The sequence below is a fragment of the Erpetoichthys calabaricus genome, chromosome 9 (genome assembly GCF_900747795.2).
Source record: "Erpetoichthys calabaricus chromosome 9, fErpCal1.3, whole genome shotgun sequence".
In the NCBI taxonomy this organism is placed as follows: domain Eukaryota; kingdom Metazoa; phylum Chordata; class Cladistia; order Polypteriformes; family Polypteridae; genus Erpetoichthys; species Erpetoichthys calabaricus.
In genome coordinates, this window is record NC_041402.2 from 19,915,730 (window position 1) to 19,928,301 (window position 12,572).

At 39.1% G+C, this 12,572-nt stretch overlaps 1 protein-coding gene across 3 annotated transcripts in view; it reads right to left on the reverse strand.

Moving 5' to 3' along the window:
- Positions 1-12,572, reverse strand: part of LOC114657387 (astrotactin-2-like) — a 2,479,169-nt gene that overhangs the window by 1,099,780 nt on the left and 1,366,817 nt on the right. For all 3 annotated transcript variants that reach the window (XM_028809185.2, XM_051931934.1, XM_028809183.2), the window contains 2 exons: positions 7,656-7,730; positions 283-420 (listed from right to left, as the gene is read on the reverse strand). In XM_028809185.2, the coding sequence (XP_028665018.1) occupies positions 283-420; positions 7,656-7,730 (213 nt within the window). The remainder of the gene's footprint in view (positions 1-282; positions 421-7,655; positions 7,731-12,572) is intronic.

The window sequence follows — 12,572 nt, forward strand, 5'->3', positions numbered from 1 at the left end:
CAGGAAATAAATCCTGGGCAGGACGCCAGCCCACCGCAGGTATTTTATAAACTCTTCACAAAAACTGATTGACAACAGATATTAAGGGGATTACAACATTAAATATTATATGAAAATGAACTTTAAGAGTAACTTCTTACATTTGAGAGATAGCACTGTCTCACATATATTCATTATATTTAAGCTCAATTTAAGATGAATACATTAATGATTCAGTTTAATTAAGATTTGCCGCTATCCATCTAACATCTTTGAAAGATTCTAATTTAAGTCGGAGCTTACCTTACATCCCCTGGATCTTCTGTGACAAGCACATCTGTCTTACAGCTGGCCATTGGACTGATTGAGACATCTACTGGAGAGACCACAAAACTTTTACTGCCTGGTATCCATAAGCCCTGAGCAAGATTATAAGTAGTCCTGAAATAAAATATAAAAGAAAAAATATGTTTAGTTAATGACATAACATTCTTAGGTGTTCTTTACATACAGTAGTTCAGGGTATATGGAGGCCAACGTCTAGCCTGGCATTCACAGCAACACTAACAAAGAGAGAGTTTAGCGTCACCAGTTAATCTGATATGATTGACTTTGGGGACGTCGGAGGAGAACTGGAGTATTCAGCGGAAACCCTGTGCAGACACATGGAGGGCATAATGCAGATAATAACCTGGTGTGGTATTTAAGCCCATAATCTTACGTCTACTATGATGTAAACCCTATGTTCAACTAAGTTTTTCGACTTACGATTTCAAAAGTGTTGAGACCCGATTCAGTTTTTTCATATTTTATTATGTTACAGCCTTATCAAATCAAATTCCTTGCTCCTCTAATCAAGCAACATTCAATATCCCAGAAAAAGAAAGCAAAAACGGCATTTTAGAATTGTTTGCAGATTTATTAAACATAAAAAACTGAAGAATCACATTGACAGAAGTATTCAGACCCTTTACTCAGTACTTATGTGAAGCACCTTTTACAGCGATTCCTGCCAATCTTCTTGAGTATTACGCGACAAGCTTCGCACAGTCGGATTTGAGAATTTACTGCCATTCTTCTCTGCAGATTTCTCTCAAGGTCTGTCCAGTTGGATGGTGATCATTGGTTGACAGCAATTTTCAGGTCTCTCCAGAGATGTTCAATTGGGTTCAAGTTTGGGCACAGCCTGGGCCATGCAGGGACATTCGCAGAGTTATCCCTCAGCCACTCCTGTGTCGTCTTTGCTTTGTGCTTACGGTCACTGTCCTGTTGGAATGGTGCATCTTCAGCCCAGTCTGAGGTCCAAAGCGCTCAAGAGTAGGTTTTCGTTAAGGATATCTTTGTATTTTGCTCAGTTCAGCTTGCCCCAGACTCTAGTCTCTCAGTCCCTGCTACTCATGACATCGTCACCACCATGTCTTACCATTGGAAAGGTATTGCACAGGCTGTAATTGCTGCCAAAGGGGCTTCTACAAAATATTGGATCAAGGTTCTGAGTGCTTATATTAATGAGAGATTTCAGTTCTCAACTTTTAATACATTTCCAACCCTTTCTGAAGACATGTTTTCACTTTGTCATTATTATTAGGTTATTGAGTGTAGATTGATGGTCATAAATGGAAAATGTATCCTTCGAAAATAGAAATTTACAACACAACAAATTGTGCAGAAAGTGAAGCAGTCGGGATACTTTCAGAATGCACTATAAGTCAGCAATATGAGGTCCATATTTCAAAGAAGTGCAGAGCTCTGGTGCAGTATAAACAGGTATATAGAAAATCACATGTTTTATGGATTTTAACCTTGTGTCTGTGTGGGGAACAGTTGTATGTCATTGGGCTGATCGTACACCAGCTGGTCTAATCCTAGAGTTAGAAAGAACAGCAGGCACACCAGAGATGGTCTGAACACCTTTTGAGGCTCTGTAGCAAACACTTTAACAGTTTTATGTGTGTGTGTGTGGTATCTAAACAGAAATAAATAAAGAAATACAGTAAGTGTATAAGTACTAATGGGGTGAATATACAGTCATAAAAACCATAAAAATATATAAAGCATAAAATCTGTGCATAGGCATTGAATGAGACAGGATTCAAAATGTTCATTCAAGCAGCGAGGAAGCTATGCTAAACCCTTTACCACCATGCCACCTGTAAACAATGTACAGTCATGGAAATACTGCTTATGGTTTACAAAGCCTTAAATAATATATTTTGGAATACCTCTCACCTTACACTCCAAATCGTAACCTTAGATCTTCAAATGAGTGTCTTCTTAGAATTCCAAGAACTAAACTTAAAAGAAGTGGTGAGGCGGCCCTCTGCTGTTATGTACCTTAAATCTGGAATAGCTGACAGATAGAAATTCGGCAGGCTAATACGGTGGAGCACCCCTACTCTCTCTTCTGTTTCTTTTCCCGTTTTTTTGTGGTGGCGACCTGCACCACCACCACCTAATCAAAGCACTACATTGATGGATTAAAAGCCAGAAATCTACATGACAATCATCTTCAAGTCCTTCCACGAGAACTCTAAATACAAGGAGGACTGATCATCTATGTTAGGTAGAATGCCCAGTGGGGGCTGGGTGGTCTCGTGGCCTCTGAACCCCTGCAGATTTTTTTTTTTTTTTCTCCAGCCGTCTGGAGTTTTTTTGTTTTTTCTGTCCTCCCTGGCCATCAGACCTTACTCTAATTCTATGTTAATTATTGTTGTCTTATTTTAATTCTTACTTTGTCTTTGTTTTCTCTTTTCTTCATCATGTAAAGCACTTTGAGCTACATTATTTGTATGAAAATGTGCTATAGAAATAAATATTGTTGTTGTTGTTGTTGGAGCACTTTAAAAAACTGCTAAAACCCCATTAGTTTAACATCGCTTTATCGTAGCTACATTTTAGTGTATCCCTGTTAAGCTGTATGTGCATTAAATTATCATTTTCTAGTCTGTACGATTCTCTGCTGTTCTTTTTCCAGTTTTCTGTGGTGGCGATCTGCGCCACCACCACCTGATTAGGGCACCATGCAGTCCCTACATTGATAGATTGAAAGTCAGATGTCCACATGAGCATCATCGTCCAGTTCTTCCATGTGAAAACCATGAGGACTGATTGAGATCATTTATGTCAGGTAGAATGCCCCGGAGGGGCTGGGTGGTGTCACGCACGCGCGCATGGGGAGTCGCAGAACGACCCAGGAAGTAGTGCGAAAACCGAAAGCCATACGGGACGGACAGGCAACTAACCTTTCTCTCTCTATTTTCCCAGAAAGAAGGAAACGCCGACACCCTGAGCCGACTCCCGTTCCTCCACTTCCGCATCATCCTCCCCTCTGATGACGTCAGGATCCCAGAATGCACCACAGCTCATTATCTAACATTCCTCTGTTTATTTATTTTTTTTTTTGTCCTGTCCTCCCAGCCATCGGACCTTACTTTATTCTTCCTCACCTTATTTTTATATTTCTATTTTTTTTTTATAAAACTTGTAAAGCACTTTGAGCGACATCATTTATAAGAAAATGTGCTATAGAGATAAATGTTGTTGTTGTTGTTGTTGTTGATGTGAAAAAGTAAGTACACCCCTTAGAAGTGTGACTTTTTCAACATGTTTGAATAGGAAAACTATACATCTTTGCGGAAACAGGACCTACAGATAAAGGTGATATACTTGAATAAAAACACAAATTTGCCTCTGCAATTATTTATTCAATAAAAATACTAATAGATGTAATGATCTTCTGGGGAAAAAGTAATGTTCACCCTTGGCCTCAGAAACTGGTATTGCCCCCTTTAGCACAAATGACTTCTTGTAGAAGTTGTGCAGAACAGCCCACCAGTCTCTGACATTGATTTGGTGAGATTTTTGACTATTCTTCTATGCAAAAGTTGTTTGTGAGTTTTTTTGCATCTTCCAGTCCCCCACAACATTCCAATGCAATTCAGATTGGAGCTTTGTCTTGGCCATCCCATAACCTTCCATAATTTGTTTTGTTTTTTTAGCCATTCCTTAGTGGTTTGGTCTAGTGTGTTTCAGATCATTATCACATTGAAAGGTCCATTTCTGGTTCAGCTTCAGCTTTCAGACTGATGGCCTCACATTCTCCTCAAGCCCACTTTGATACAATGCAGAATTCATAGTTGACTTGATGACTGCAAGCTGCCCAGGTCCTGACCCCAAACCATAAAATGTCTACCACCATGTTCTTCAAATGGTATGAAGTTCTTCTCCTGAAATGTTCTCTTTGGTTTATGCCAAACATGTCTACTGTTACTGTGGCCAAACAACTCTATCTTTGATTCATCTGTCCAGAGCACATTGTTCCAGGAGGTCTGCTCTTAGCCTGATGTTCAATGGCAAACTGTAGTGTTGCCGGAATGTTCTTTTTGGACAGCAAAGGATTTTCCCTGACACATCTTGCATGTAGGTCAAATTGATGAAGTCTCTTTTCTTGATTGTAGTTGCATGCACTTTGACCCCAGCTTTTGCAAGAGTTCCCTGCATATCCCTTAATTAAATTCTGGGTGTTTCTGAAGAATTGTTTTAGCATCAAATGGTCAGGATTTGCTGGGCCAGTCCTGGACAAATTAGCAGTTGTTTGAAATCTATGCCACTTGCAAATCATTTTCTTACAGTGGAATGATTGATTTCAGAACATTTGGTTATCTTTTAAAACTCCTTGCCTTACTTCCGGGCATTGTAAATGCCACAGGGGTTGGACAGGCATCCCGACCAGAAAAGGGGATGGTTCCTTACCCAGATGAGAGACTCCGAGCAGGCAGATGGGCATTCCGACCAGCAGAGAGGAAGAAGCCAGAGCTGGAAATGATGGCTGGAGTCGATAAACAGATAGCCCACAGGAAGATATTGGTGCCCAGTAGTAGTAGATGACAAAGTAGAACGTTGTAAAAAAATTAAAAGATGTTGGCGTGATACACATGCAGAGCAGGTTAGAGATAACTGAAGTAGGAAAATTCGAAAGTCTCAAAAAAATGATAGTATAGATCGCATTAGCACAAACAAACGGAAAATGTTACTCGGTGAAATAACGGAACAGCGAAATGAGATTGAGTAGTGTTTGAGGATGTCTGGGGGAGAAGACAGACAAGGTAGTGAGACAAAAGGACAGCTGCTGTACAGGCTTTGAAACGTTTGAAGTGATGTGCAAGATGCAGATCACGTGGCACGGCAGTAGCAGCAGCAAGCCAGCAGCTGATTGAGCAAAGAGGAGGTAAAAAAAAGAACTGTGTTTGTTTCCCATTGTATCACCGTTTAAGAGGGGGTTTCGCCGGTGCAACCGCATCTCTTTGGGGTGCGTTCAGCCCCCCTCTTCACAACGGCGAATAGCACAGGCGATGTGGGGTGGGGAGAGGGGGGTTGGCGAGCGATGCAAGCAAGGGTGAAGCCCCCTAGTAATATAAATATACTAGTCATTAAGCCCATTACAATAACGGGCGCTAGAACAGTAGTGCATAAACATTAGTAGGAACAGTCTATATTAAATTGCAAGGGACTTTGACCTCATTCTTTTTGTTCGTCGTATTTTTCTTTCTTTCAGCCTTTCTTTTGTTGATGTTTACTTGCTGAGCTGACCGTTCTTCGTGGGCTGCCCCCGTGTATTGTGTGTCTTTAATTTTCTGTGACAGTAATACTGTCTTGTACGTCTGCTGGCTTGTACTTCCGTAATATACCTTTAATTTTCTCTGGCGATAATACAGGTATGCACGTTGGTAATATGCCTTTAATCTCCTCGCAGTAATACTGGTTTGTATTTCCGTAAAACGGCAGTAACTTTCTCTGACATTAATATCGCGCATCGCACCGTGCCCCGTGCATGCGCAGTTCACCAGAAGACACACACACACACGGACACCTGGACGCACACAGGGATTTTATTAAAGAGGATGAAAAGATAATTACAATTTTATACTTTAGGCAAAGATTCTCATACACCGGCCTACTGTAGATGTTCACAAGATTACATACAAACATGATTCTTAATTTTTCTTAATCATGACATAGATCTGATATCAAAACACCAGTGCCAAAAAGCATTAAAGAGGCTCAGAATAAAATGCAGATATTCCTTCACTCGTGTGATCATGTATATCAACAGATCAAATTTTAAAATGTCTAGAGAAGTACTGGAGATGGAAGAAGAGTTACTGGCTAGAGTTTGAAATGATGATTATTTAAATTCCATGGCTAACATGCAGCTTCAAATCCTCTAGGTTTTCTACACTTATTCTGAAAGTTTTATTACTTTAATAGTGGATATCATTTATGTCAAAAGCCTGAAATGATGAGCCAAATATAAAAATAAGCACTATGCAATATGTATTTAAAAGGAAGTTAGAATTCAAGAGGACAATGAATTAGAAACTGTAATATTATAAAAAAATATAATCATAACCCACAGTGAAGCGTGTTAATGAATTTGAACAATTTTGAAAAAATGGAAAGAAAATATTCTAATGTGGTGTGCAATGTCTAAAAAGGACCTTGTGAGTCTCTTAAAAAAGTTATCCTTGTAACATATTTTAATAATAAATAGGTTTATTTATAAGTGATGTCTAGGCTAAAAGGTACTGCATTAATGGTACTTAAAAAATGGCACAACTTCTCAACTGTAACTCAATTTTTTGCTGAGCTGACTCTGTACATCTGGCAAAAGTTATTTAGTATTCCAAAGCTGGGATGGAATGGCAGACAGCACGACTGCCACACAGATCCAGCATTCTGGCTCTCATGCCCGCTCAATGTCTGTGGAACATTTTTTTTCCAGTGTCTGTATGGGTTTCCCCTTCTGGGTAATCCAGTTTTCCTCCTGCATCTGTAATGGTTAACTGGCATATCTAAATTAGCCTCATTGTGAGTGGGTGCGAGTGCCCTGAGATGGACCGGTACCCTGTCTCGGTTTATTTGTCCTGCTTCTTCATAGTACAGTACTAAAGACTGGATGTTATTTGCTGTATTTGTGGGGTTTGCACATTGTCTTCGCATTCACATGGGTTTTCTCCATGTGTAACACTCAGTAGAACTTTCACGATGGTGGATTACAGATTTTTACTTTGGGTAACTTTGTGTTTTATTTATTGGCTATATGCTACACCAGTGTTTTTATGGATTTATTTATTGAAGAAATTGTATAACTGAACAAAGACATTTTTGTTTTCATGTGAAGTTTCTAAACTATTTTGGGACTCCCCCCAACAGGACGACATGCCGAAGAGCATCCCGAAGTGCGATCGCCGCGTCTGTGGAAGACAGTTTATCCATTGCCGGGGCAACCGCAGGCTCACAGCACTGCAGCGGCCCGCCACTGAAGCGACTCCAAAAAGATCAAGGTTGCAATATAGGCGCATGTTGTTGATGGGTAATGCAAGGAACATTATAAATGCAGGGAACAGAATTGGGAGAGATATCTCAGAGAGTACAGAAAAGTATGTTGAAGTATATACACCTGTTGAATATGTGGGCAAAAGAGTGATGGGGATGGAAGTACGGGGGAAGAGAACACAGGATAGGCCAAAGCAGAAGTAGATGGATAAAGTGAAATATGAAGATTTGAAGGAAATGGGTCTGATTGGGAAGGAAGTGAAGGACCAAGCTGTATTAGGCATTTGGACCCCACTTAGAAGTGCGAAAGGTGATAAAGAAAAAGAAGAAGAAAAAAATACCTGAATATTTTTTCAGGCGGTTGTTCCCCAGTGACTAAGTCATATCCTTTCTCCAGGGTGGTGTACGGCCAAGGGCTGAAAGATAAAACACAATTTTACCATCAGAGTTGACAAGAAAAATGTATAAATAATTCCTGCTTTTATCTTAGTATAAATATTAACAATACAGTAGATCTTGCACAGATTACATCTCTGGTTCAACTGACTGATAACTAACTACTAGTTATGTTCTTTGAACTGTTGCTTGCAGGCAAAGGTGTGATAAAACAATACGGAGACGAGAAAAACACTAACGGAAGAAAGTGGAGCATAAATTGAGGACAGGCTAGGATCTGAAAATCATGAGAGGTCAAACATTGATTGGAACAATCAAGAAATAGGGCATAAGATCAATATATAAGGTCCTGATACTGACTTGTATTAGTTACCCCTAACTAACAAGGAATGAAATTGCTTTTATCTGTTAGTAATTTCAATATTCAGATGACACAAGCTATACACCGCCATTTTATAAAGACAGGGTGAAATTACATAATACGTCACATAGTGTTTTCACCACATGACAGTAGCAACTGTTCACAATATGGCCATTGCCATGGCCATACAATGATCAAAAGAAAATACCGTTTTCAGAATAGTGATATATATTCATCCATCCATCCATTATCCATCCATCCAACCATCCATTTTCCAACCCGCTGAATCCGAACACAGGGTCACGGGGGTCTGCTGGAGCCAATCCCAGCCAACACAGGGCACAAGGCAGGAACCAATCCCAGGCAGGGTGCCAACCCACCGCAGCCATCCGTTATCCAACCCGCTATATCCTAACTACAGGGTCAAGGGGGCCTTCTATTACAATATATATCTTTATGCCTCACAGTTAGGAGACCTGGGTTCGCTTCCCGGGTCCTCCCTGCGTGGAGTTTGCATGTTCTCCCCATGTCTGCGTGGGTTTCCTCCAGGTGCTCTGGTTTCCTCCCACAGTCCAAAGACATGCAGGTTAGGTGGATTGGCGATTCTAAATTGGCCCTAGTGTGTGCTTGGTGTGTGGGTGTGTTTGTGTGTGTCCTGCCGTGTATTGTGTGTCTTTAATTTTCTGTGACAGTAATACCGTCTTGTACGTCCGCTGGCGTGTACGTCCGTAATATACCTTTAATTTTCTCTGGCGGTAATACAGGCGTACGCGTCAGTAATATGCCTTTCATCTCCTCTGACAGTAATACTGGCTTGTATGTGGCTGTAATATGTGTCACAGTATTGTGTACCTTTAATTTCCTCTAGCAGAAATACTGGTTTGTATTTCCATAAAACACCTGTAACTTTCTCTGAGAGTAATATCACGCATCGCACCATGCCCCGCGCATGCGCACTTCACCAGACACACACACACGGACACCTGGACGCACAAAGGGATTTTATTAAAGAGGATATATATATATATATATATATATATATATATACTGTATATATACATACACACAGTATATGAGGGGGCACCCAAAAATAATGAGAATTGTTTTCTTGAGGCTGAAGGGACGTTAGTCCTGATGTTTACTGCTAGGTGTGTCTACTAGACTGCCCTCTGCATCATTTGGCCAAGCGGCGTCCTTGGGGAAAGGTCTGTAAGATCAGTGTAATACTGTATTTTTCTTGAGCCTCTGTTACCGTCTTTGTCGATTTTGTGATGGTAGACTTGTAAGAACAACATGTTTGCAGAAACAAGTTCTGTTTCCTTTTGGGAAAAGCAGCAGCAGAAGCTGTGACAATGCTTCAAGAGGCTGTCAAAGAAGAAGTTTTGAGCCAGGCAAGCGATTGCGTGATGCATTGCGGAGAAAATGACCTGAACTGTGGCGATCAGGCGAGTGGCTTCTGCATCACGATGACACACAGCATTAAGTGTGTGGCAGTTATTCATGAAATATGGGATGACAATGGTTTCCCACTTCCCCTACTCCCCGGACCTTGCACCCTACAATTTTTTCTTATTTCCAAGAATGAAGAGGGACCTTAAAGGAAAGCGTTTTAAAGATGTGGAGGAGGCCAAGAAGCAAACAACGGAGGCACTGAAGGCTATCACTTTGCAAGGGTTTCAGAATAGTTTTGAACAATAGAGAAAGTAGTAGGACAAGTGTATTGCATCTTAGTGTGAGTATTTTGAGGGTGATTACGTTTTGGAAATGTTCTGAGAAATATACGATTTGAAAAAAAAAAATCTTGTTACTTTAGGGTCTCCCCTCATGTATACACACGCACACATTTTTTAAATATGAGGTGTATGATTAAATCTGACATATCAATCACTTGTAAATAGATGATTTTTCCATTCAAGGTGTTTGTTCAAGTTTTCAGGTATATGGCTTTAAAAAGTGTATTTTTGTGTCCTGTCCACTGTTGGTTCCCCTTCTTTTCAGTTTTCTGTGATTTCGTTATTTTATAGTATAATCTTCACATATTTATTACATTCATGTAATTTTGAATAACCATTGTACTATTTACTATCTATAATACTATATGCACTACTTGATCTCCTGTGTCTCTTGTGTTTTGTAGGTGGAACCCCCCAAGAGGTTACAACTGAAAGACCCCCCTCAGCCTGTTTATTGTGAGGCAGAGCAGTGGGTCCTCCTTTGGTTCATTGCTGTCATTTTTTGAGAAGAACATTTTTCCACGAGTATTATCTTTCTCTGGCCTTTACGTTTTTTGCTTCTGTTTTAGGTTCACGGGTATTGGATTTTGGATAAGGATTTTTTATTGTCTTTTGCCTTTCTCTGGCTGTTGTCAATTTTTCCTTTTTTTCTGATTTCATAGAAATTCTCCATTTTGTAAAGAGCCGTGGTGTGCTGGGTTCTCAGGCTTCTTTCTCAAGAGACATTTTTGCCTGATTACATCTTGCCTGAAGAAGGGGCCTGAGTTGCCTCGAAAGCTTGCATATTGTAATCTTTTTAGTTAGCCAATAAAAGGTGTCATTTTGCTTGACTCTTCACCTCAAGAGACATTTTGATATATTTAGAACATTTAAAATATGTTGAACTTTGAAAACCTATTCACCACTTTTTTGGGCTGGATAGGCCAAAGTCTTCTACTAGGTTTGCGGTCAGGCTGCCTGGGTTGAGGCCTATCCTAAGTAGGCTAATGAGGACTCTGGTCTGGATCAATGGCTCTTTTGTAGTCTTGTAGCATTTTGCTATTCTGTGTGCTACTCACCAGAACAAAAAGCAACCACTTTGACAAGATGTCTATTGTGCAACTGCTGAGTGGTACAAACACTAGAATGTTCCTTGCAACTTTGTTTGGAGTTTGCATATCATTTGAAAACATAAATAATTGAACCATTACAATTAAATGTGAAGCATAACAGTAGTGAATACAATCAAATATAACAATATGAAATCTAGTACAACATTTTTGATTTTATTTTTCATATTTATACATACACAAAAACTGAAGTTTCATAGAATTATATTTGCATTTTACATTTAACTCCGATAACCCTCCACACATTACTGAAAACTCTACATTTGCTGTGTGGAGAATTTATCATCCATATAGATCAAAGATAAATGACACACAAATGTTGTCTTGGATCTAACAAATATATTTCCATTCATCTTATATGCCACAATTCTGCTTTAGCCCTATGTGTACTGCTTCATGATAACTTTGGCATGTGGGTGTAGAATATATTTACATATCATAAATATTTGTAACTTTTTATTGACAAGCTCTTACAAAGTAATTTTAAATTGAAACATGAATATAAAACTATTTTTCTCAAACTCTAATATATTTTGATCACTCTAATATATTTTGATTACCATTGTGCATATTAAGCTTTGACAAATAAGGAAAAATTGTTCTTAGAGTTTTACATTTATTCATTCAGTCTTCTTTGTTTGTTTCCTTATTGTTTGTTACCACTGACCAGAACTTGAGATACTCTGTCAGACTCCTCGCTGGCCAAGTTTAATCTTGTATGAAATTCTTCTTTTTATTTTGTAAATACAATTTCCTAACTAGTGTTCTTTTCACTCATAGAGCCTCCTTTTCTTTTAATCACAGTGCTCCATTGGAGCTGTGTTTCCAGAAGGTCTGTAACTCGCAAGCTTGCTTTTAAAAACACAAAACCTCAAATTGTGGTGAGCCACCGATCGCACACTTGGTCATTATGTGCCATGTTCTGCTTTTATCTGCTTCAGCAAGTCAGTTTACATTTAATTTCTATCAACTGGTACATAAATATAATCATCATTATTCTATGTTGATTTTGTTAGATTTGTTAATTTTCTTTTGGATGTTGTCAAATATGTTATTTTGCTTCTTCATAAATTAAATAAGATGACTGGAAGTTGGAAAAAAGTAAACTTAAAGGCCAGATCATGATAGTTTATATTTAGAGTGCACTCTTTAATATATCTGGTATTGTGTTCATCAGAATTACTTATGAAAGCTTTGAAATCAATTCATTTTTCTTTTTTTTTTCCTCAGGCATCTCGCCAGTATAAGAAAAACCCAACATATGATAAACCACTTGACTTGTCTTGATGTCTAGTTATACAAGAAGTCAAGCTTCCTCCCTATTTGTGGCTCTCTGGACCCCTAATTTTACCCAATTTCTGGACCATATTTTATGCAGGAAACTACACCCTTATGATAAAGAGTAAACCAATAGGAGTCTTTACCAAAAATGGTCAGAAGTCTTTGAAGTTGTGCATGCCGCATCAACTAACCACAGGGGTTCACTCCCTAATGGAATCTCAAGTACTAATTGTGTAAAGATTTCAGCATGGAAATAAGAGGGGTCAAAATTATGACTTTTCACAAAACTTAGAAAAAACAGAGATGGGCAGTATAGGCATGTGGAGTTTCAGTTTAAGCTATTTTGAGGTTGTTGATCATGAATGTGATCATATTTTT